The 26,924-nt window shown below is 35.8% G+C and overlaps 2 protein-coding genes across 2 annotated transcripts; both read right to left on the bottom strand.

Moving 5' to 3' along the window:
• Positions 1-639: 639 nt before the first annotated feature.
• mif4gdb (MIF4G domain containing b) lies at positions 640-6,785 on the bottom strand. Its single transcript, XM_089129240.1, has 6 exons — positions 6,693-6,785; positions 5,538-5,620; positions 5,346-5,455; positions 5,107-5,262; positions 4,883-4,975; positions 640-1,875 (listed from the first exon to the last, which is right to left on the bottom strand). Exons 2-6 carry the CDS (start codon positions 5,617-5,619, stop codon positions 1,648-1,650), a joined length of 669 nt encoding a protein of 222 aa, XP_088985366.1. The 5' UTR covers position 5,620; positions 6,693-6,785; the 3' UTR covers positions 640-1,647.
• A 1,237-nt stretch (positions 6,786-8,022) lies between these two features.
• On the bottom strand, positions 8,023-26,715 carry LOC120485481 (uncharacterized). The gene is made up of 16 exons (XM_089129054.1): positions 26,529-26,715; positions 16,160-16,513; positions 15,710-16,066; positions 14,512-14,598; positions 14,320-14,406; positions 14,031-14,123; positions 13,823-13,891; positions 13,452-13,544; positions 12,518-12,670; positions 11,359-11,436; positions 10,989-11,081; positions 10,810-10,893; positions 9,572-9,667; positions 9,340-9,441; positions 8,767-8,804; positions 8,023-8,613 (listed from the first exon to the last, which is right to left on the bottom strand). Exons 1-16 carry the CDS (start codon positions 26,578-26,580, stop codon positions 8,476-8,478), a joined length of 1,974 nt encoding a protein of 657 aa, XP_088985180.1. The 5' UTR covers positions 26,581-26,715; the 3' UTR covers positions 8,023-8,475.
• Between the last annotated feature and the right edge of the window lie 209 nt (positions 26,716-26,924).

Raw genomic sequence — 26,924 nt, 5'->3', positions numbered from 1 at the left:
AAGCCAAAATATTCATCAATTTAAAGTACATTATAAACAGAAGGTCTTATCGCAATACATGTCGGAAATGGTTTAATTTTGTGAGTTGTATTCATGTATTTTTGTTAATATTACCCTGTAGGTATTCTGATTACCATTGTTGGTATTTTCATAGATGTATCCATGTGTTTATAATTTGTTTTATTTTACCTTGTAGGTATTTAGGATATGTTTTGTTTTGTTTTGGTATTGTTTTGCCTTTGATGAGGGAGAAAGGGTTCCCCTTCTTTCCTTTCTCATGTTTTCATATATGTACTTATATTCAAAATTGTTATTGGGTGTTATGATAATGTGTAAGGAAGCAACTAATATTGTTTTGTTTTTCCTGTTATTGGTAACCGGGGTGGGTGCAAATAAGTTTGACTTCTATCCACTCCGTTTCGAGCAATAGATTTAGGTTTTGTTAAAGTTGATGTAAATATGATGAATTTAAAGGCTTGTACAGACTAACCAAAATGTATTGCCTTGTCATGTGTAACTACATATTGCTCGAAATAAACAAATAAATAAATAAAAAAATACTTCCCTATATTGTAGGCAAAAAACGGTATGTGACAAAATAACAATGTGAAAAAAAGAACAAAAAATATTGCAACTGTGCAAATTTATAAAAACTTACTGCAACACTTTATTCATTCATTCAGCATCTGTTTAAGTTTTGTCAGATATACATCCATTCTTCTTTTCATACTATAAAAATATTAAACCCCTTAAAGGAAACATTGTATTTAAATGTTTGACTGTTTTTGGTGTATTATAAATGTTATTTCACTAAATTAAATTAAGATCTATTACAGAGCATAAATATAAGTAATAATGGACTATACAATAAAAATAGCTTTTCCTTCTAAGGTGAATATTATTTAGTAATAATTAGTTAGAAAATCAAACAACTACAATTAAATATATTTATGTTAAAACCATCTAAAATGAATTGTCACCTCTATGTTTTGATTATAGCCCTTTGTGTTTAACTTTGACACACAAAATAACTAAATTAATAAATCGTGTCTGTAATTATAATTCTTTAATAGATCGAATGGAGATTGTTTGAACTCCATTCACTATCAAACTCATTTAACAAACAAATGTTTAAAGATCTGTGACTGAAGATCACTAAAGGTATCATATTTGTAAAAAAAAAGAAAAGAAAAGAAACTAGATTTGGAGGAATGTTGCTTAACCATGAACAAACTGCATTACTGCACATGGTAATAGTTTGCCCAAGGGAATTCTGGGACATTAACATATGTCTGTAACATTAACACATGAACTACATTTTGCAGTAGTATCCTTCATATAATGATTTAAAGTCAACATGAAACAAATCAAATCTGATTTCAGTCATTTGACATTTACAAAAAAAGCAGGATATTCAACTATAAAAACATTTTGGAAAGGGGCATTTAATAATGTGGAAAACTAACACAAGGACTAGAAGGAAAGTGTATTAAAAAAAGTAAATAAGATCAATTTTGAATTCATGTTGACTTTAAAAACGAACTTTCACTCCTCAGACGTACTGAGTCACCCAGCCCTCATTATGAAAATAAAACCTCCACTCCTGGGTCCTTGCGAATGCTATTTCTTCTTGCGTTTCTGGAGGCGTCAGTCCGTGACTTCGCTGTAGTAGTATTTCTGCGCCGTGTCGCTGAGAGTCCAGCCTCCCGCGCGAAACTCCAGGATCTCCAGCAGAAGGAGACGACCCATGGAGCTCAGGTCCTCCTGCAGGAGAAAGCCGTCCCTCAGCAGATTGAACAACTCGTCCATCAGCGGCGCGTTCATCTTCTCCAGCTGATCTCCCACACGGTGCAGCTGCAACACCAGACAGTCCAGCTGAGAGAGAGATGGATAAATAATTGTACAAATTTTCAAATAATAATTATTTTGATTGTTTGCTTTTTTATTATTATTATTATTACTGTTCACTTGTATTTATCTATATGTTTGTATGCGTCTATTGCTTTGGCAATATTGTGCTATTTTACACATTCATGCCAATAAAGCTAATTTGTGTTCTTGAAAAAAACATTGACACGGTCAAAGCGTGTCACCGGAGAAGACCTAATTGAGCGTCACTCTCTTGATGATTATGACTCTAAAAAACTATTTTTAAAAATGTTTGGGGCAATTTTTATTCGAATATCTTGGGTTGCCGAAAGTCAGTGCCTCACTATTCACTTATGGGTGATTCTTTAACTATGGTACTTTTCTTGTCCCTGGATGAAATAATAAAATCTAAAAAAATTTCTTCTTTTTTGTTTTTCGTCAGACTTACTTCACCCTAAGGGGAACTTATAAAAAAATTATCATGGTTCAATCATTCTTTTTATTATATAATATGAGGCCTTTTATGCATGATTTTTACAGTTTTCCCCCTGTCCCTAAGCTGATTCGAACGAGTGATGTTCAACGGCGGCCGGCGTCCATCTTTGTAATGTAAGCTACAAAATCCCAGTGCTGTCGTCATCGTGTAAAGCCCGCCCCAACATTTCTGATTGGTGCTTCGATTTCGATCAGAGCAAATCTAAATTTGACGCTGACGTAATGTTGAAGTTACCGCCTCGAAAGGGAACATCTCCACTTATTATCGTATCTTCGGTTCCCTGGGTGGCGTGAACGAAACATTACGTTAGTTAGCTACCGGGCTCGCTATTTTGTCAGCTGTACTAGTTCAGACTCGTGATTCTGACGTAATTGTCGCGCCCATGCATTTTATACTGCCCACGAACCTGTCAGTATTTGCATACTTCGCGACAATAGAGTGTCGAACTTATGACGTCACTTTGTAGGACAATTTGGAAGTTAGCGGCGCATGGGTTCCCTCGATCGAAAAGCTACGCATTTTCCCCAAAGACTTTTGGAAAAATTGCAAAAAATGAGATCTAGGTTCCACAAAGAGTTGTGAACCTCACATTTTGTCTATCAAGATAATCTTTACAAGTTAATCCAAAATTTATACATTTTGAAGCCAATATAAAGTTTAAAAAACACAAGCAGACACAAACTTTATTTCAGGCGACTCAGCAAAAACCCATTAAAAAACCCATAGACTTTAGGGCGAGGGAACCGGAAGTGCTAAAATGCTAACTCACTTCCGCGTTTTAGCCTACAAAGTGACTTCATGACTTCAGCACTCTATTGGCCAGCTGTCCCCACCTGGCGTTAGCCAATAAGATTTCAGCGAAAGTGGAGAAGGGAGGAGTTCCCATATACTTCACACTGACGTAAAGTCTCGTTCCTGCCTCTCAGGGAAACACGGTTAAGATAGTAACCGGAGACATTTTGGATTGTGCCTTTAAGCAAAGGAGATGGGATTTTTTTTTATTCCATAATAATAAAGTTTAAAAGACAGTTTTCCAGACAAAGTTTTTGTCTTTTATGTTTTCTTACCTTGTTTTCTAAATAAGTCTAAACTCTTTGGCTTTGAGGACTGTTATTTTTCAGCACTGTTCATTTCTTAATCTTGCCAAAGGAATAAATACATGAAACAAGGAAATTTAAAGTGAAAGCTCAGAAAAAGCCAAAGGCATTAGCCTCCCCTTAGGCCAAATGGAAAGGATCCAAACTTACTTTCAAGGAAGTTTTCTTCATTGGTATTGAGGTGAAGAATCGTTCAAAAACATTTCTGAAGTAACTGGGAACAGTGCCTCACTATTCACTTATGGGTGATTCTTTAACTATGGTACTTTTCTTGTCCCTGGATGAAATAATAAAATCTAAAAAAATTTCTTCTTTTTTGTTTTTCGTCAGACTTACTTCACCCTAAGGGGAACTTATAAAAAAATTATCATGGTTCAATCATTCTTTTTATTATATAATATGAGGCCTTTTATGCATGATTTTTACAGTTTTCCCCCTGTCCCTAAGCCAGACTTTGTACCTTCATCCTCGCTTAATTCTAAATTAAATATTTAAATAATGTAGATTTTAAGTACAAATTATAAAATAATCTCTATTTCAATAATACATATTGCAATATTTATTCACATTTTCTTATATTTTTCATAATTAGAACCCTTGTCCCTTGGGTTCACTGTCATTTCCGCCACACTGTACAAAATAGAATCCTGAGATCATTGTTTTAGGTTTGAATACTTAGTAACCATAGCAACAGAAACTCCACAGTGAACACATGGCTGGGTGAAAGGGTGACCTCTTCAGGGGGTAATGAAAAGAAGAAAAATCAAGGTAAATATGACTAAAACTGAGAACATGTTTATTGGCCGTCATTTCCAAACGGCTCATATTTCACATGGACGTAAAAATAACTGGATAAAATTAATTTAATAATGTGTAATTTGTGTATATTAAATGCTAAGTGTAAAACTAATATTAACAGGCTAACATAGCATGATATTTTAAAGGAAAAGGGGGGAAATATAATTTCCGCCACAGTCATTTCAACCACGGTGTTCATTGTGGCGGTAAAGACAGGTTGTGGTGGAAATGACATTGTTCGTGCTAAACAGCAAATTATTCTGGGCTATAATACTAAAACGTTAATGTAAAAACAAAACAAAAAACATATAATTAATTAAGGTAGTAAGAAATATTTTATTATTTATTATTGCTACAATATTGTTGGTAAATAAAATAACTTGGGCGTTTTCTTGGGCTGTCAGATAAAAACGCCAAAATATATATTATTCAATACAAATCATCACACCCAACTAAGGGAAGGTTTCTAGACAGATTGAGAAACCAACTGATACTAAAAAAAACAGTTTGTAGAAATGTTTTTATTTTCTGAAACTGTCTAGCTCAAAGAGTACCATAGTTGAAGAATCACCCTTATATACAGTAGTTGATCTATTTCCATGTAATAATGTTCAAGATTCACCTCCTCCTCGTTCTTCAGGGCGTCAGACTGGGCCAGTCTGAACAAACAGTCATAGACGGGCGGCACCAGCGCCATCATGTGCATGTTGTTCACCTGCTCTCGGCAGAATAAAGGAAAAACATATCAAGCACTTCATTTCAACTAGCATGCATTTCTGTAAATAACAGTTACCTTCCTAATCCTTACTCTGTGAATTTCAGCATTAAAACGGAAGTACGGTTCACCTTGAGGTAGTCGAAGATGTTGCAGATGAAGGACACGAGGCAAACCCACTCCTGAGTGGATCTCGTCCGCGTTTCTTCCCTGGCTTTAAACTCCTGCTGCAATCGGGTCAGAAGGCTACGCCGAAACACGCTCCCGTTGCTCTGCTTGGCCTCGGCCTGAATCCAGCGAGGAAACTGATTACAAGTCAATCCTAACAAACTACAAGCTAAAGGTTTACTTTTACATAGCATTCGTTTACCTGCACAATAGTGTAACAGATGCGTCCCGCCTCCCTGCTGAAGATCTGGTCCTTCAGAGACTGATCCACTATTACACTGGACACTTTCTCCAGGTCAACTGAACCTGGGTCTGACAAGTACAAAAAAAAGGCCTTTGATTTAACAACATTTGAGCAGGTCATGCAAACCCACTGCATATCAAACATATGGACCTTTCAAAGCCGTTTTGAGGAGTTTCTGAGTCTCCAAATCAAACGACTGGATCTTGTAATCTTCTTTAGAGGAGTTCTCCATTCTGAAAGGATGGAAAGAGAGTCAATCAATCGATAACTGACCTTCACTACCAAAGCAAATCTCTGAAGCAATGCACATTTAGTCTGAAACCACAATGAGGGAGAACAAATGAAGTTGAGCTACAATAAAAAACAAGACACCTTTTATAGAAAACTACCGGCAATACTTATAATCAACCTCTCCTGCCTGCAACATCTCATAAAAGCTGACTAAAATCATGACCATGGTGTAAAAATTAGGCTCAGAATTTTAATATAAAGACCTCAGATCACATTTTTTAAAGCCACAGTGAACAATATACACGTTCTGCTAAATGTATATCAAATTGTATTTACACGACAATAAGCAATACGGCTGGGATCAAGGTAACATGTCACAGAAAGTGAGAAAGATGTGGGGGCGAAATGTCTAATTATGGGTTTATAGTGGTGTAGTTGGCAGATACATGTAGTTGATGGCTTAGAAGTAAGTTTTGTTAAATGTGAAACTAATATGAAGTGATATTATGAGAAATGTGGCATATAGCACATTACTACCATGTTGTCATTGTGCTGAGGTGAAACAGATCATGTGTGAAATATGTGGCGTCATCAGTCTGACTTTGAAAAGGGAATCGGGCAGCTTGTGTGATAATGGGATAAAGGGATTAACTTAGGACAACCGGGCAAACACCATCGGCTTCACACTTTCAACACGCACACGACAACATCGCGATAAACTGCTGATTAAATAACCAGGTTAAAGTCTATTGCGATCAAAATCTTTAGTGAAGGAGGATTAGTTTAGAAGTACGTTACGGTGTTTGTTTAGTTACCCAGAATACGACCACATGTAGCCTACGTCTAAACAACTCAAAAGTAATAAAAACCGCTCAATAAGACAGAAAAACACAGTCTCTTAAAAACAAAACAATAACAGACCGTCGCGAGCATTCATTCAACACCGTTCAAACCAGCGTGACAAGCGGATATCAAATTGTAAACAACACTAGTAATAGTAATACACATTTCCATACTAACAATGTGGTTTTGGGGAGCGGTATTGCATGTTCATACGCACACAAAAACACTTACTTTAAAAAACCCTGAGAAGCAAACAGGTAAATGTTACATAGCTCAGTCCTCGGTTGTTCTCCTGCGGTCAGTCTTAGTCCCGTACACGAATCTACCAACCAGCTCTGTTTACTTATGAATATTAATTACGTATCGTGACGTTGATTCGGTTGACCAAACTGATTGGCTGAAATGGGTCATTAATATTTATTACGAGCTCTGCCTCTTTTGGAAGGCGTTTGTGCAGCCATAATTCACATTATACTCATATTTAGTAAACCAAAAATGTATAATGAAGCATATACAAAGAAACCAAAAATATGGCACAGTTTATTGAAGTTTATTGAAAGGATTTCTGGTACAGTATTACACAATCCTCTATTCCAGACTCTAAAAGATACAAACTATATATATATATATATATATATATATATATATATATATATATATATATATATATATATATATATATACATACAAATTCACATTTAGATTTTTTTTATTTTTAAAAACACATTAATTTCATAAATTTAGGTTTCCTAACATCCTAAATAACAGCAGTAACAGTTTTAACAGCATTACTTCTACAGCTGGAAAACAAAAGTCTTCATATATAAATTATTCTCTAGTCTACAGTATGAGACTTACAGTAGCATCCACAAAGATCACATCTCACACAACAATGAAAATGTAGAACATGTTTTATGGTAAAAATATCAATGAACATATGGATCCACTTTTCAGCTTAATAGCCAACAACCTTTGACAGATAGTAAAGATCGTCTGTAGAAAGTGTTCCAACAATAAAATAAAAATAGAAATCATTGTTAGATAAAGCAAAACAATGAATTCTTAAAATAATACTTAATGATAATAAAATATAACAGGTAGGAGGAATTTATACAAGTTGATTACATGCTACTCCTATTTCCACCTTAGTGATGACTGACATTTTTTATTGTTCAGTTATCACATTTTAAACCGTGTGCACAAAACATATTTTGTGTTCATATTTTGTAGACATAGTCATCATGATAAAGTTAGTTTTTCCATAAAAATGTATTATTTCATAAAGTCACATCTTTGCATTGGCCTTTTTTTTCCAAGACTCGACTTTGCATGGAGATGTTACAGGTACCGTCTGGCACCACCTAAACAGCTTATGTGCTTTTTCCCTGCAGGGGAAATAAGTGAGCCAGGGAAAATGTATTTATTAAACATCAACAATTTAAATCCTTCTCCATTACAAATATTCAATGTCCTCTATGAAATAAACACATCTTCAAAATAAAATACAATAAAATGTCTTTTTTTGTCTTTCAGCAAATATTGAGTTATACGTTTTGTGTGATTGAATGTGACCCTGCAAGTTGTGTCTTTTCAACTTAAAATAGCTTATGTTAACACTTGCATATAAAACTTCGCTCTCTCTCAAAACGAACGAATCTTTTCCTGAGTCAACTTGTTCATTTCGTTCATTGAATGAACCATTTTTTTAGATGAGCGATCGTTTCGCTTGATAAGTCCCGTATTCATCGTCTGGAATCGTTTAAAGCCCTTTGAACAGTTTGTACTGAAACTGTCTTTTGGACCTTGAACCGTTTGGTTCCCATTGAAGTCCATTATATGGAGAAAATCCTGGAATGTTTTCATCAAAAACCTTAATTTCTTTTCGACTGAGGAAAGAAAGACGTGGATATCTTGGATGACATGGGGGTGAGTAAATCATCAGCAAAAGGTTTTTTAAAAGTGAACTACTCCTTTAATAACGAGGTAAGCGATTATGATTGGCTAAGGCCATGTTTCAGCCATTCTCATCCTTTTGTTCTTTAAGGTTCCCAGCTACGTCTCCCAGAGTTTCCATTTCATGGGATTCTTCTTTCTTCTCGTCCACTGTTATACTGATGTACTCTAGAGCAGGAGTCCCTTTAGAATCTGGTGACTTAAGATTTTGAATAAAACATATTTCAAACAGTATCTACATAACCGATTTTGAATAATACATCTGATTTTTAGTTTGTTCACTTTCAATCTCTGTGTATTTAAAAACATTGTTTTAATGTAACTTAATTCTTACAAAAACATAAATACTCACCTGAAAATCTTCCTTAGACTGTGTGCTGTCAGGTTTGCCTGAGATGTGGGAGAGGAATAGAGTTTCGAATTAGTTACAACGGATCAGTCTCAGATAAAGCACAGAGGCAACACATGCAAGAGTCAGAATGATGGAGGATTTATATTTTTGCAGACTCTACTTTCTTAGAGAACGCAAGTGTACAGTACAAGATGTGTTGATCTCAATGTTAGGCATGTAACACAGAAGAGATGCCCGTCACATTTCAGACTTTGACACAACTACCTTAGTGAAAGCTACCTGTATATAGAGGAGGGTCAGACATGTGTCCAAATTCATTCTCAGCCATTATGAACAATAACTTATCCTAGGTGGCTTACAAATCAGGAAATAAGGAGCAAGAATACCAATTTTCAATTAGCCAAACAAAATATTAGACATAGAAGAGAAATGAAATTGTAGGTGAAAAAAGAAAGAAAATCATTTATTTTTAAAGAAATACCTCGATTTATGTGTAGCCTACACATTAGATAATGTCATACACTAACAGCATGATAGTACAGAATGCTAAAGTCACTTCCAGGTCATACTCACATTGTCCATAGATGGATAAACTCAGCAGTGGTAATGTGGTGAACAGCCACTCAGATGGAACGACAACAACTCTTAAATCTCCAATCAGACGTTCACCTTTAACTGTGGATGGAGATTCATTTTTAACAAACATGTTTTGATAATGAAATGATGGTCCACTCACAGCCAGTGGGCTCCTGCATGACCTTATGAATATCAAAAGTTTTATAATATTAAAAGTTTGTCAACTCACCGCCATTTATTATCACTTCTGTCATCAGTACAACAGAGTTCGATAAAACAAGACCAGCTGATCCGAAGAGGAAAAACTTTTTTCTTTTGAGAAGATCTGCAGAGCAAAGTAGAAGAAAAAAAAAATCTTAAAAAAAAGTGTTGTAGCGATTATTAGGAACACCTGTTCAATTTCCCATAACTGCAATTATCTAATCAACCAATCACATGGCAGTTGCTTCAATGCATTTAGGGGTGTGGTCCTGGTCAAGACAATCTCCTGAACTCCAAACTGAATGTCAGAATGGGAAAGAAAGGAGATTTAAGCAATTTTGAGCGTGGCATGGTTGTTGGTGTCTGAGTATTTCACAATCTGCTCAGTTACTGGGATTTTCACACACAACCATTTCTAGGGTTTACAAAGAATGCTGTGAAAAGGGAAAAACATCCAGTATGCGGCAGTCCTGTGGGCGAAAATGCCTTGTTGATGCTAGAGGTCAGAGGAGAATGGGCCGACTGATTCAAGCTGATAGAAGAGCAACTTTGACTGAAATAACCACTCGTTACAACCGAGGTATTCAGCAAAGTCACAACAAACACGACCTTGAGGCGGATGGGCTACAACAGCAGAAGACCCCACCGGGTACCACTCATCTCCACTACAAATAGGATAAAGAGGCGACAATTTGCAAGAGCTCACCAAAATTGGACAGTTGAAGACTGGAAAAATGTTGCCTGGTCTGATGAGTCTCGATTTCTATTGAGATATTCAGAATTTGGCGTAAACAGAATGAGAACATGGATCCATCATGCCTTGTTCCCACTGTGCAGGCTGGTGGTGGTGGTGTAATGGTGTGGGGGATGTTTTCTTGGCACACTTTAGGCCCCTTAGTGCCAATTGGGCATCGTTTAAATGCCACGGCCTACCTGAGCATTGTTTCTGAGCATGTCCATCCCTTTATGGCCACCATGTCACCATCTTCTGATGGCTACTTCCAGCAGGATAATGCACCATGTCACAAAGCTCGAATCATTTCAAATTGGTTTCTTGAACATGTCAATGAGTTGACTGTACTAAAATGGCCTCCACAGTCACCAGATCTCAACCCAATAGATCATCTTTGGGATGTGGTGGAACGGGAGCTTCGTGCCCTGGATGTGCATCTCACAAATCTATATTGATAATTTGTTGGTATATGGCACGTTCATTTTGAAGGAAAAACAACACATGAAAAAGAAAGAAGATGGTTGATACTTTACTCGGATAATGGACAGGGTCTTCTGAAAATGCGATCATCCACAATGCTTGAAGAATTCCTGCTGCACAAACCAGTCCCGCACCCTCTGTCAATTAAAGATCAAGTCTTTGTTAAAGAGCTGCTTTAATCTTATTATATTATAAAGCCAAATGTTAAAAATTGTTAGAAATATATTCATACCTTTTTCAATTCTCAAGATTCTCGTGTAAAAATACACCATTGCTCCACTCATCACAATCATCATAAACCATATCAGTTTATATAGACAAAGACCTAAAAGATGAAATAAATAGTAAAATAAAAAATAAAAAATGACACAACTTTTATTAGAACCACAAAATGTCCTTTTAAAACAGAAATATATTCTGGAGACACTGATTTACTAATTTAAGTAGCCTGCAGAGAGACAGAACCAGGTCTAACACATTTATGTGTATATTTAACTGTACAAATAAATAAATAAATACCCATGACATGCATTTATCTAATCCTTTTCCTACAGCATATATGAATTATTTCTGCAGTCATAACGGAGCTGTCTCACACTTACAGCATCGGTTTATCCAACTTATTCTGCCAAAACAGTGATGAATCCCAGGAACTACTGTCAGAACTGTAATGATAAACACTAAAAAAGAAAGAGTTAGTTAGAGAAAAGTTAACAATTTACAATTAGGTTTATTAGTTAATGTATTAACTAACATGACCTAACAATGAGCAATACAGTTGTTATAGTATTTATAAATATTTATAAACAATTTTAATGAATTTCTCTCACACCATAAAAGGTGTGTGTCACAGTTTTATGTAAAGAGCACACTCAGGGCTTTTTAGAGCTACCAAATGTTTTTTTTCAGGTCTTTAAAAATGACTGACATTCATTTTGAGATCAAATTTACCACTCATTATGAAACTATTTTGTCATTATCATTTAAATTGGATTCATTTTTCAAATTCAAGTTTTGTTCTAAATTAACATCTCAGGAAAATCATGGGGTTTCTAAACAAAATATAACTTTCATATTACAGGATAGGGCATTGAATTCAAAGTGAACTACTCCTTTAAAGAGTAACTAAACACTAAACCAACTTTTTTTAGTTAATGATCTGTAAGAATGGATCTTTATTAATACCAGTCATTGATTCGAGTAACTTTTTTGACATTTGTTTATAAAATGTTCTATTTCTACAATATATGGTGTAAAAACGTCTTAGTGCTGCCCTCTTCAGGTTGAACGGAGGCTACTGCAGTTGAATTTTCCTATTGGATGTTCCGCACTTCGTGACGTACGCAGGTTTCAGCTCACCACGCGAGCTACGCCCTTGGCAGTATAAAAACTATCTTGTGTCGTCAAAACCACTGTAGCGAGTCAGGAATTGGAATTGTGAGTATTGAAAACGATCAGGATAGAGTGTTTTAGCATCTATTTCGTCCCCTCTATCTCCGCTGGGGTCTGCCCACTTTTTCAGCATTTTCAAATATTACCAGTCGGTGGAGTCAGTCTCTGACCAGGGGTTTAGTTAAAGAGAGTTTTACCATTTAATTGAGCTGTGCATGCATTTTAGACACTTAAGTTACATTGTTCTTGCTCCGTCAGTGCAATAACTGCGTCCATGTTATGAGCCGAGTTTTTTATTTACTTTAACTGCTCAGTGCTCTGATAATCATGTAATTCTCAATCAGTCTCTACTCAAAAGTTCTTGCTTACCAGCACCGAAGTCAAAGCAAGTGTAGAGCAGAAGGGCGAGCTGCAATGCAGGCAGCAATGAAAAGCTACAAGTGGCTACAAGCGGCTGAACTTTACTGTACACCTTTCTGCATAACTCTCCAGAGCATGACAGCATCTTCTCTTTAGTCAATTCTGTACAAAAATAAATAAATAAAACCAATTGTGAATTCAATTCAATATGTAGCAATACATCTTTGCACTAATGTTAAATAATGTTCTATGGACTTTAAAGGGGTGATGAACTGAGAAATCAAATTTTCCTTGAGCTTTTGACATCTAAGAGGTCATCATATTATAGGAATATCCTGTAAGTTTCAGTACTGGAAACGTCCTTGTTAGTCCAATAAAAGCTTTTATTGACACGAGGCTCAGCAAATGACTCGTTTTGGATCTATATTGGATCTGACAGGAATTGTGCAACACACAGACTCTGGGATCGAACATGTATGGGCGAATCTGGTTGCCATTTTAGACGTTTTCCCCCTTGTGCACCGATGGGTGAGTTAAACTCATTATAATATGCAAAACTGTTATCCACTCACAGCAGTGGGCGTTTACTTCCAAGTCTTCAATGCGACACGCCCATAAAAATGACTGTTTTTCAGGTAGGCTCACAACTTGGGTACAAAATAACCTATTACTTATTCATTTTGATGTTTTTTGAATGCAAAAACCAAGCGAACGTCATAAGTTGACCTCAGATAACAATTTAATACAATTTAAAAAGCCAGTTCATGATCCCTTTAAGCATTGTGGTTATGCAAATGATGGATAAATAAATTTTAAGAGCTGAAATATGCAAATTGTACAAGATTGTACATTTCCTGTTCAAGTTTTCTATGTAACTAAAAAAGTGAATGTTGTTTTCAACTGTGCATTTAAAGCAAGCTGAGGATGTTGGATAACCACTCACGTGTGATGAAGAGGAGACACACCAGGACAAGTGTACAAAAGAAGACAGTTCTGGTGACTGTGTCGATGTCTTCGAAATGTTCTGCTAAAAGGACTGACACAGACATATATTATTCATTTAAACACTGGAGAAAGAGCTTGGCGGAAAATAAAAACAAATACACTACTTCTGCTTTACAACAGACAAAAACTAAATTCTCGTCAGAAAATTTGGTGCAATTTCAAATCCAAAACAGCGACAAATAAAGGGGTAATTTAATGTTACAATGTTGTAAGATTATTAGAATATTACTATGATACATTACATTTGGAGACCAACACTTTTTACTGTTTACTGTAATTTTACCATTACACTAATCATTGTGGGTTTACCTGAATAGATTACTGCCATCAATACTGCATGACCAGAATGTGGAGTCATAATATACTTCAGAATTGTTTCTGCAAAAAAAATAATAATTCAAAGTAAAATAAAAAGTAATTTTTGATTAATCCCTTTCAGTTAGAAAAATGTAAATAAATCTTAGTAGACACAAATATCATGCAAGTGTTGTGTAGTATTTGATTTTAAAAAACCAACCTGGAACATCTCTGACTAATGGTGTAACCCCAAATGACCTCAGGGGGTTGAGAATATAGAGCACACAGCAACAGACGGTCTCAGACAAAGAACCTGAAACACATTATTTCTGTGATGAAATACCGTATAACTCAGAAATATTATGAAGACAATGAAGTCCGTCTGACTGACCATTTGTACAGTCCCTCTAAAACAAATAATTACACTGTACCTTAACAGAACTGAAATTGTAAGATCTATGTTGTGATGTGAAAGTAATAGATCTTAGATAAAACAGTTGATGAAATACCTTCATTAACACACCAGGTGATAGAAGCCAACACCATAGTAATATTCGGGCAAAGCAAAAGAGAAACTTGAAGATACCACCTTGGGACTAAAATGGAGAGTTGCAAACAAATTCCAGTCAGAAATTATAATTAATTATAAAAAAAAAAATCAAATAAATCTGAATACATTTTCTGAAGCATAACATACATACCTCTATTTTCTGTTTTGAAGCAAATGAACAATGCAGATCCAGATGCAATACAGAAAATCAACACCACTATATGTGAAACAGAGAAACCTGTGAAACACAGACATCAGTTACACAACAGCATTATGTGACACTGTATGCAACTAAACAGATAAATAGAATTTTAGAAGCAAGCTTATTTGGAATTTTTTGATGCTGTATCACTCGAAAAGTTTGATTTGGGTTCTATTTAGAATGTTTGTAATATAAGTCACTGTTTTTCAAACTGTATTAAAGGGATAGTTCACTTTGAAATTAGTTTTTGGTATGTTTTATCTTACCTCAAGGCCATCCAAGATGTAGGTTTCTTTGTTTCCACAGTATTTTCAATTTTGATATTTTTGGGTCAAACCGTTCTTGTCTGTCAGTCATATAATGGAGGTCTATGGTCACCACCTCAAAGAGCATGCACAGAGAAGTCCAAATTAAACATGATTTAATGACTCATAAATGTAAGTACACATTGATGGCCTAAGACACGAAACGAGCGGTTTGTGTGAGAAAACCAACAGTATTTATATCGTTTTTACCTCTTGTAAACACAGCCACGTCCAAGTGATCTGAGGGCGCTTCGGTCTGCACAAGCTCTGGAAGTGATCTCTCGCGCAGTTGCAAAAAAACTTTCTCACACAAACTGCTCGTTTCTTGTCTTAGGCCATCAATGTGTACTTACATTTACGAGTCATTAAATCATGTTTAATCTGGACTTCTCTGTGCATGCTCTTTGAGGTGGTGACCATACACCTCCATTATATGACTGACAGACAAGAACGGTTTAACCTAAAAATATCAAAATTGAAAATACTGCGGAAACAAAGACACCTACATCTTGAATGCCCTTGAGGTAAGATAAAACATACCAAACATTTATTTCTAAGTGAACTATCCCTTTATTATTACCACAAAATGCAAAGGCCCATTCATTTAACAAATACATATTATTATCATGTTTGGCGCCAAGAAAGATTCTATACACATTACACAGATAAACCTGTAGCCTGATCTTTGTAGCCTGTTTCACCTTTCTAAACTATTGTTTATGGGTTCCTGTAACATGAGGTGTGTGTGATCAGTCCTTTTAGTTCAATGTATAACATTTTCTTCAAAGAGAATACAATCATTATTAACACAAGTTGTCAGGTTTACATTGTTTTCGACTCACCCAGTCTCACCAGTACCACAGTTGTATTGGCTGAAAGTCCTCCAGCAAACACATGACAGATGTAAACTCCTTTGTCCTCAGTTCTGACACTCTTCAGTCTGAGAGAGAAGTTTCCTTTGGGGATTTCATCAGGGAAGAACTCAACTCTGTCTCTGTATTGCTCAACTGATAAATCTGGAAAAGCCTCATTGTTCTGGTAAAGCAGAACCAGAATATCTTCATCTTCATCTGTTTTACTCCATGAAACCTCTTTAATGTGTTCAGGTTTGATGTGAGAGTCGACAGAGCAGTTCAGAGTGACGTCATCACCCACATATGCCGATGTGGAGCGCCTCGATCCTGATAGCAGGAAGTACTCTAAAAGAAAGAGTTGTTACAGAATAAAATATTACATGCAGCCTTGTTTTTGTTTTAAATAAATTTAAACTAGGGTGGAAATGATTCACTCACCAACGTCTTCTAATTCAACTAAGGTTTTGTCAGAATCCCGTTGACTGTAAACTTTACATCTGTAAATGCCTTTGTCTTCTGTTCTCAGATTGTCCAGACGGAGGGAGAAGTTTCCATGTTGAATCTGATCAGTAAAGAAATGAGCTCTGTCCTGATAATCCTGCTGCTGGGCCTCTGGTCGACTCTCCCCTTCTAGAAACAGATGAACCAGAGTCTCTGAGTCTGTTCTTCTCCACTCCACCCCCAGACCCTTCACTGGTAAAGGTTTATCAGTATAACAGGGCAAAACCAGTGAAGATCCCAGAGGAGCAACCAGAGGAGCAGATGGACCTCGAATAATAAACTCCAGGGTACCTGTATTTTTAGAGACATAAATAGTTATTATTTGAGATATAATATTATGTCAGAGCTTTGAAACAAATAATTTAAAAACAATGTATAAAAAATATATTCAGGCTGTAAATTACTCGGGGGAGGGGGTTAAATGGTCTTTTTATTTGAACAAAACCCACAAATTAACAAGACATAGGCTGTCAGCTTATAAAGTAAGAGACCAATGACACAAACATATACAGTACAAACACACACACACACGCATGAAAACCTCCCCACAATCAAACAGCTATGGAGTGCTGAAGTGATGACGTCACTTTGGACATCTCGGAAGCTAGCGGCGCATGGGTTCCCTCGATCGAAAAGCTATGCATTTTCCCCATAGACTTGTGGAAAATAGCCAAAAAATAAGATCTGTGTTCAACAAAGGGTTGTGACCCTTACACGTTTTGTGTATTAAGATAATCTTTACAAGTTAATCCAAAATTTATACATAATAAAGCCTGTTTAAAGTAAAAAAACACAAGCAGACCAAATAAAGTAAAAAAAAACACACAAGCAGGTTACAAGTGTGTGTTCTATGTCATAGATCAAAACGTGAAAAGATTTAGAGGCTTTGTTAACTTTGAGGCTTACTTCAGGCGATTTAGCAAAAACCCATTCAAAAAACCCATAGGCTTTAGAGCGGGGGAACCGGACGTGCTAAAATGCTAAATCACACCCCTCTCTATATAGATTTATAGATAGTGTACATGTACAGTAATTATATTATTTAGTTTCATATAATAGAAATCATTATTTCTAACTAAATTTTTTGGGTGATGTCTTGAAGAGATAAAAAATTATATACGATTTAAACTCACTGAGGGATAGATGTAATGACAATTTGAAACAATCAAGTATATAATATTAACCAATATGATATTAATCAAGTATTATAATATAATATTATAATAAGAATGAAAGTGTCATCCTAAAAATACATCCACATTTTGTATGGCAAGATGCCTAAATATGTATTTCTATTTCTAATGTTTCAACTAGGATTACATTATTATTACCCTTTGACTATATAAATACACATAGATGCAATTTTTGTGCATTTATTTTAATACCAAATGTACAATTTTTTTTTCACTGTAGTTACCTTAATTCTTTGGCAATATTAAAAAAAAAACAAATTTTTTTCAGCAGATGAAGTCAGAGTTATTAATTTTAATTCGCTTTTTTAAAGGTGTGATTGAATCATTTTACATAATTTGTGCAATAATGTATTTGCTATACACATGATAATATTTGAAAAACAGCTATTTATTGTCACCATTGTTGTGATTCATGTCCCAAATTTTTATGTCTTTGTGTGACTACATGATGCATTTGCTCAAATCAAACAAGATTTTTTTTTATTCTATTGGCACCAATATTGCAGTTCCATAAGGTTGGTGAACGCCAAATAAAAACAATTTCAAACTCAACATTTGATACTTGTTTTGTGATTATTATGTCATTATCAACATTGAGTTGATAACACCTGTTGTTACTTTTTCTTGGCTTTTTCTGTCACAAGAATTATGTTAAATAAACACACAGTTGCAGCAGCCAAAGAAAAGCTAAAGTAAAAATAAAGGGGACAAGAGCCCAACTAAAGCAAATACTGATCACCACAATGGTGGCACTTCAAATTAAACAAATATCAACATCTAAAGCTCTGTTAATTCTCACTAAGATCATCAGACAGCAATAGTCAAAGTAATTATGTTTAAATGAGACCATAAATGATGAAAACAATGTCCTCAATGACCACATTTGAACTAATTTTTAACCTTGTACGAATGAACGTCTATATCGAACGTGCAGAACACGTCAAAAAAGACGTCATAAAAACTTAAATTTTTTAAATCTAGTAATTTCTGCAAACTCAAGTAACTTGGCAATATAGCGGCAATGGCTCAGTGGTTCATGTAGTTTGTCTACAACCCGAAAGGTTGGTGGTTTCAATCCCTGGTTCCACCTGACCAAGTGTTGAGGTGTCCATGAGCAAGACACCTAACCCCAGCTGCTCCCGACGAGCTGGCTGGCCCCTTGCATCGCTGACACTGCCGTCTGTGTATGAATGGGTGAATGCGAGGCAATGTGTAAAGTGCATGCAAAATGGCCATGGGTCTGTTTAAAGCACAATATAAATGCAGTCTGTTTACCAAAATAAGTTCCAACCAACATTTTTTTTAGTTCTCTTGTAATGTTTTCCAGTCCACATTACTTTATACAGGAAGCTGAGTCAACAGACTGCATGTTGCATCAATTCACGTTTTAAAGTGTAATAAACTTGACACTATAAGTTGACTCAATTTAACTCAAAGCAACAAGATGATTTGACTTAGTTAAGTTGAGTCAACTAATCTTTTTTTTACAGTGTGAAAGTAAAATATAATAAAGATCATGTTTTCAGTATAAGAATAAATAAAATTTTTGTAAAAGTCACAGCTTTTCAGCTGCACTCAATTTAGCAATAGCTGACAAAAGAGGATTAATGATGATAAAAGTTAAAATGACAAAATATTAGTGTTACTTCATGCAAAACAACTAAGTAATAGCTTTGAATAAATTTAATCTATACATTTGAGTCACTGATTAATTTCACAAGGCTACTGCAAGCTTTCAAAACACATGTTGTCAATAATGGTATACTCGCTAATTAAGTAGTTTACTACATTTTTTTACAATTCCCTAAAAAATAAAGTAAGTCATGGGCCTATAGTGTTTAATTTTGAAATACAAAGAAATTGTAACCCTAGTGTTTTTCAAGTGTAGTTAATATTTCTGTAAGGGCGAGGGACAGACAAATAGACATTTCCATAGAATGACCCAACAATAGAAGTAGCAAGTCAAGTCAGTCAAGTCATCTTCATTTATATAGCTTTTTTAGTAATGTAGATTGTTTCCCAGATAGCACTTCAGTCTTGCCAACGTTGGCAATTGGAGGGCACCAGGCAAAGTATCTGGAGGGTTTTTTCCCCTACACACCAAAAAAACTTAGGTGCACTGTTAGACCTTACCAGGTTTTTTACAGTAAAATACTGGCAACAGGCCAAATTCTGACACTATCATACCATTTTCCATTAAAACAGTAATATACCGTAGAAAACAAAACTAGCCTACAGGAATATACTGTGAATTAACAGCTCTCAAAGTCGACACTCAGAGACTGTGTTCATAATCACACCCTATACCCTCATTCACTATTCCCTACATTAGTTCACTAATATAGTCCACTTGAATGAAAAGAAGTGAGTGAATTGAGACACTGATGAACACCTGATAAGCAGAATCACTGAAGGACAGAGAAACAAGATCAGAAAAAGAGAAACACAAGATCTACAACTGACTTCCAGCAACACTGAGTGTGAAAACAGTTTACAAACCAGTTTAACATTATTTGTTTCATACATGTACAAAAGTTCTTGTCGAGAATTTAATTAATAATAAAGTTTTTTTTGTCACCATAATGGAGATCAGTATTTGCTTGAGTAGGTCTCTTGTCCCTGGACTTGTTTCATTCATCTCTTTCTGACTGCTGTAACAGTAAGTTTTAAAACACATTTGTTAAGAGGAAGTTGATGTAGTGTTATTTTAACAGTAATAAACTGTAAGTTATAAAACAGGTTTATACTGGCAACACTGTTGCCAGTAGTTTACTGTAAAATCTTGTTTTTTTGGGTCACCGCTGTGCTGAAGAGTAGAGCCTGTGCTTCAGTCCAGGAGAAGATCTACAAACATTGATGATACGCTGTGTGTTGCTTTATTTAAAAGGCACTGATGGTGTAGTTGCTGATCCGGTGGAAATCTCGTTATTTACAAAAGTTATATTTTGTGGTTTCTAATTAAATAAGTTCACAATAATACTTTGCTCACATTATCAATGCATTATAAATATAGTTGATTTTTTAAGTTGGTTTCTGCAAGTGAAGTTAGTTAACCTGAGTTTTAGTCCATTTTTAGAGTAAATAACTGACAGTAAATTAGTTTTAGTGCATTTCTACAGTAAATAACTGGCAACACTGTTGTGATGAAATATGAAAATCATCATACTGTCTGTTCATTTACTAAATAATTCATTCTCACTCACTCAGAGTTCAATCCTCAGCCAAAAGTGTTACATTACCACCACCGTGAAACCACAGCAATAAATTATGACTCATTTTTTAACACATCATACATAAACAAAAAAAAAGAGCTACACAGTCTTGAAAAACCACAAAGATATCAAAATTTAGCACAGTTAATCTGCACACAATGGTGGCAATAATTTTTTTATTCATGCAGCAGTGCATGCTGGGAGTTTTACACTATCCTTTAACCCAGCATGCACTGCTGCATGAAACTTTTGAATGTTACCATTGTTGAGATGAATATTATAATTGTTGATGTCTGTGTGTGTCTGACTCAAGCAGGATATTATTTTAATGTTTTATATGATTAGAATATTATTCAGAAGACATTTTTAACCAACATATTGATTTCATGTCGTATATTCACAGATTTATTTTACACTCATAACTTAATGTAAGTTTCATATTATATGTCCATATATTTCAAGAGTATATACAGGAAAGATCTGTAAATCAGACGTATCCAGGAAGATAGTGACATCATCACTAAAGCCAATAACACCACAACAACTTCCTCTTGTCTTCCTCTTACCAAATGTGTTTTAAAACTCACTGTCACAGCAGTCAGAAAGAGATGAATGAAACAAGTCCAGGGACAAGAGACCTACTAAAGCAAATACTGATCTCCATTATGGTGACAATAAACTTTAATATTAATTACATTCTCGACAAGAACTTTTGTACATGTATGAAATAAATAATATTAAACTAGTTTGTAAACTGTTTTCACACTCAGTGTTTCTGGAAGTCAGTTGTAGATCTTGTGTTTCTCTTTTTCAGTTCTCTGTCCTTCAGTGATTCTGCTTATCAGGTGTTCATCAGTGTCTCAATTCACTCACTTCTTTTCATTCAAGTGGGCTATATTAGTGAACTAATGTAGGGAATAGTGAATGAGGGTATAGGGTGTGAACATGAACACAGTCTCTGAGTGTCGACTTTGAGAGCTGTTAATTCACAGTATATTCCTGTAGGCTAGTTTTGTTTTCTACGGTATATTACTGTTTTAATGGAAAATGGTATGATAGTGTCAGAATTTGGCCTGTTGCCAGTATTTTACTGTAAAAAACCTGGTAAGGTCTAACCAGAGAGTTGAAGCTCAACATGGGCACTCACTTCCTGATAGCCAAGCGTTCTGCACAGGCTCAAACTGAGCTTGACGACGTAGATGTCACGTGAGCAAACTGACTGACAGTTGTAAATCTTTTAGTAGCTGTTCCAAGACAAATTTTAATCATGCACAGAGACGGCGAAGCGCGACCTGGAGCAACTTGGTAAGTATTCTGATGAATTATTTTGTCATTTTGCTTCTATTTATGCCATGGGCTGACTTTAGACAGTAAAAGATTGCCTGTGAGGCTGTGCGAGCTTCTCCTCCGGTCTATACGGTAATTCTCTACTGTGCGACGGACAGTCGAGTGGTTATGACACAATTTTTAGCCTATTTTTACAAGAATGGCTTCTACGGGCCCATAACGTAACATACAAAGTAATGAAGCCTTTCATACATTGTCGTGTTTCTTTAGAAATAAATATTGGCAGCCGGTGCCGGTGCCAATTTTTGTCATCCGTTATCGAAAACACTTCTCAGAAAACTTGACGTTTTCTAACGTAAAAAGTAAGATCGGCCCAGATAGCAACTGACTCCGGAACGGATCTGCCGCGGAGGTAAGAACAAGGTCCGGAACGGAGTCCACTTGCACAGCGCAACGGATCCGGAACAGATAAGGATTGCGGATCCAGACTAGATCCGCAGCAGACCCTATCCGGATCCGATCTGGACCCGTTCATTTCGGTCTGAAAACCTTTCAGATCACTCATTCAAAACTAGTAATCTGGCCAAAACTACAAAAATATTTCAAATCTATTGGTGGACCAACATTAGATAGACTGCCCACCAAACAACATGATGTCCAAAAGATGTCTTTTCAACGTCTTTGTCACAAAAGTTGGATGTTGAAAAGACGTCCACTGAGGAGCCAGAATTAAAGTTTTTATGACGTGTTTTTTTGTCGTGTTCTGCACGTCTGATATAGACTTTCATCGAACATTTGTACAAGGTTAAAAACTAGTTCAAATGTATCAGCATTCAATTAAAACTCATGTTTATATCAATGTAATTTCCTTACATTGTTTAGATGAGGTTTAGATGTTGATATGTTTCATTTTAAGTCACCATTGTGGTGATCAGTGTTTGCTTTAGTTGGGCTCTTGGTCCCAATTCTTCTTACTTTAACTTTTCTTTGGCTGTTGTGACTGTGTGTTTGTATAACACTATTATTGTTGCAGAGAAAGCCAAGAAAACGTAAGATCGGCTGTCATCAGCTTCTTGTTGATGATGACAAAAACAGGAAGTTAATGGTTTAGACTTTGTGGTTTAGACTTTTGCCTTCATATCTGCTGTTCATAACCACCTATCTTGTGCAACTGTGTTATTTGGACCAGTACCATTAAAATGATCACTTATTTGAAGGTGAACAAAAAAAACATGTTTAAGCAATGTTATTAGAAAATGTACCATGTAGTCACACACAGACATCAAGATTTTCTGTGTATTACAAGACAATAAAAATTCTTCATGCTGCAATGCATGATGGGTAGCTTTCAAAGTACAAAACATCCTTGATTCCCAGACTTTTTTGTTTTGGTTGTCACCATTGTTGAGAGGCATATGCAAAATCTTGATGTCTGTGTGTGAGTATGTGATATATTTGCTCAAAACTTTGTGTACACATGCTTTTTATCCACCTTCAAATAAGTGATCATTTTAACGGTACTGGTCCAAATAACACAGTTACACAAGATAGGTGATTATAAACGGCAGATATAAAGGCAAAAGTTTAATCATTAAATCATTAAGTTTAACAACATTAAATGCTCACTTTGTGACTTTGTCATCATCAACAAGGAGCTGATAACAGTCAATCTTACTTTTTCTTGGCTTTCTCTGCAACAACAATGGTGTTATACGAACACACAGTCACAACAGCCAAAGAAAATGTAAAGTAAGAAGAATTGGGACCAAGAGCCCAACTAAAGCAAACCAGACTGATCTCATGAAGTAGCGTGTGTATGACGCGCCAATTCGTATTTTCAGCGTGTTTATGAACGCCGTTGACTTAACGTTATTACTGTATATATAAATATATAACTTACCTCAACCCCATCCCTAAACCTAACCGTCACTGGGGTTAATTGCATTTATGAGTTCCCATACTATCCTAGGAAAAAAAAATAGATCGCTCCCCAGATGTAGATCTATATTTTGCTTCATTTCGAGCGGACATTTGACGGCTTGTACAGACACGTGGAATCACTGGGACGTTAATGGCGTAGACATGTACGCATACACGCGGATACACGCAGATAGCTCAAAATTCGTAGAGATAACACGCCACTCGACTCGAAAGTGGCGTGTATGTTTACGCAAAAGTCATGATGTCATGTTGAGCAAACACTGATCACCACAATGGTGACTTAAAATGAAACATATCAACATCTAAACCTCATCTAAAGAATGTAAGGAAATTACATTGACATAAACATGAGTTGTAATTGAATGCTGATACATTTGAACTAGTTTTTAAACTTGTACGAAGGTTCGATGAATGTCTATATCAGACGTCCAGAACACGTCAAAAAAAGACGTCATAAAAACTTTAATTCTGGCTCCTCAGTGGACGTCTTTTCAACGTCCGACTTTTTTGACAAAGACGTTGAAAAGACATCTTTTGGACATCATTGTTTAGTGGGAAGTCTATCTAATGTTGATCCACCAATAGATTTGAAATATTTTTGTAGTTTTGGCCAGATTACTAGTTTTGAATGAGTGATCTGAAAGGTTTTCAGACCGAAATGAACGGGTCCAGATCGGATCCGGATAGGGTCTGCCGCGGATCTAGTCTGGATCCGCAATCCTTATCTGTTCCGGATCCGTTGCGCTGTGCAAGTGGACTCCGTTCCGGACCTTGTTCATACCTCCGCGGCAGATCCGTTCCGGAGTCAGTTGCTATGTGGGTTATTAACTTTAACTTGCATGTTTCTGGACTTGGTTAGTTATTAACTAACTGTTGACTTTAGTTATTATTAACTGACTGTTATATGTTCTTGTATTAAATATTTTCAATTTTTTTAACATTAAGGTAGCTTAACGTTAACTTAAAACAACCAGGCTAAACTAATAAACGGTCATAAAATTAATGGACGGACTTCTTTCCGAACCAAAAATGACATCTGTACAGCGTATATACCACAGCACATACCATAGTTTGATGTTCCAGATATGATTTTTGAGTTTATATTGGTAGTGTGATCAGTAAGCCAAGGTTTTCTGTCTTTTCAAGAGGCCGCAGTTAATATTCAAGAAGGAGCTGTGAGAAACTGGCTGCGGCTGAGGAGGGACAGGAAGCAAGGGGGGCGAGCAAGCATCTTGAAAGTGAAATAATTGATTGGATTCATTTTTCCTGTTTACCTTTTTTGAAGGGAATTTCTTTTTGTTGTTGTTATACTTTTCTATGTGTGATTTGATGAGTGTCAAAAAAAAGATACTGCTTTTGCAAAAACAAAAGTAAAAAATAAATGTGCAAGGTCATCTTGTGCTCTCCTTTTTATTATTTCTCCTGGAAAACTCCTGTAGCTTAATTTGCATGACCATTAAACCATCCATTCATTTTTTATGTTAGACTGACATTCCCCAGGTAGTCAGCTGCGTATGAAATAGGCTACATTCTACACAAACAATCAATAACTTTCAATTTCACGTTCACAATTTCATTTCAATTTACTTGCAATTGTCAAAATTGTTAGGGAAGAAATGTTACGATTAACAAATCATATATGCTGATTGATTGTTGATAGACAATAGGAAATTTGTTTCCTTGAAACATGACAGCAGTTAGCCTAAACAAATCAATAAGACATACTGTAGCGGTGGGATCTAGAGCGGCGAAAAACATTCAGACGCCTCGTTCCCTTTGACTTAACACCGGAACAGCTGCTTTTCAAGTATGCTGTGGCCTTGCCAGCGATGCAGCCGAAAATCAGCTGTTCCGTTAAAAAAAAAAAAAAAAAAAAAAAAAATCAGCTGTTCCGGTGTTAAGTCAAAGGGAGCGAGGCAGGCGTCTGAATGTTTTCCTTGCTCTAGTGGGATCGCGCCGAATAGGTCATAATAATTATTAAAGGTTTAATGCCACCGTCTTCCCAATGTCTTGCCGATTAGATACCGAACTCCATAAGACATCTCACCGAGACGCGCCCCAGGCGTCGACACGATCTAATTTGTTGTCAGGGTTCAAAGTAGGCTAGCTTTACAGAGATAAACATGTAATTTAAGCGGTGAAAGAGATTGGTTTGGTTTTATAGCGGTTCTAATATTATTTTCCAACTATAAAGTTAGTTTTAGAATATGTGCGCAAAAGTTAGAATACACCTGCGCACATCATGATGCGCATGTGAACGCCATCACTGTTTATCATAGGTCTGTTCATAGCGAACGTGTCGTAGTTATCGGCCCCTAATTTGAAAACAAATGATCATTTCGACGAAAGTGAATCAATCTAAACTACAAGTGAAAAAAAAAATCATGTTACTAACAGCAGGCTAGTTTAATGGTCTCAAAAAGTTTGCAACAGTTCAAAAGACAAAAACATGGATGTCTACATTTCGGATATTTCCTGAAATATCAACAAAAGACATTTTAAAGGCTAACTGTTGTGGTCTTATGTTGAAAAGTCAAGTGAAGAGACGCGGTCACTGGGAGGGGGATACATATGTTGTTTTTAAATACCAAATAATGGTAAAAGTTAAAACGAAAGTGGGTGATTTTTATGTGTTCCTGTTGCGTTAAACATAAACATAGAGACTATACATACCGTATATTTCGAAGCTTATCACCAAAATACAGAGCAGGATGTGCATCTTCATGTTTTCATAACGAAAAAAAACTTTTGTTCAAAAAGGTTAAACAAAAAGACTGCGGATGGATCTCAGTGCGTCGTGAAGACTTTTTACCTTCGTTGTCTCTGTTATTGTTCAAGCTTCACGTGATTTAAAGTGCCTCCTGCGGAAGAGGTAAAAAAAAAAATAACGGAAATTACATAAGAGAAAACGCTTTAAAAGAGAAATGTAGGATATTAGGAAGATTTAAAATAGTTAAAACAATTTAAAACTATGTTAAGTGTTTCAAATTAAGTGACTTAAAAGAACAATAAAATATTAGTACAAAAGAAAATTGCTAGGCCTATTGTTCTTGATATGGCAATCTGTGA

This window comes from Pimephales promelas, chromosome 3 (genome assembly GCF_988280905.1).
Source record: "Pimephales promelas chromosome 3, fPimPro1.hap1.1, whole genome shotgun sequence".
NCBI lineage: Eukaryota > Metazoa > Chordata > Actinopteri > Cypriniformes > Leuciscidae > Pimephales > Pimephales promelas.
This window is presented reverse-complemented; position numbering and strand designations above follow the sequence as displayed.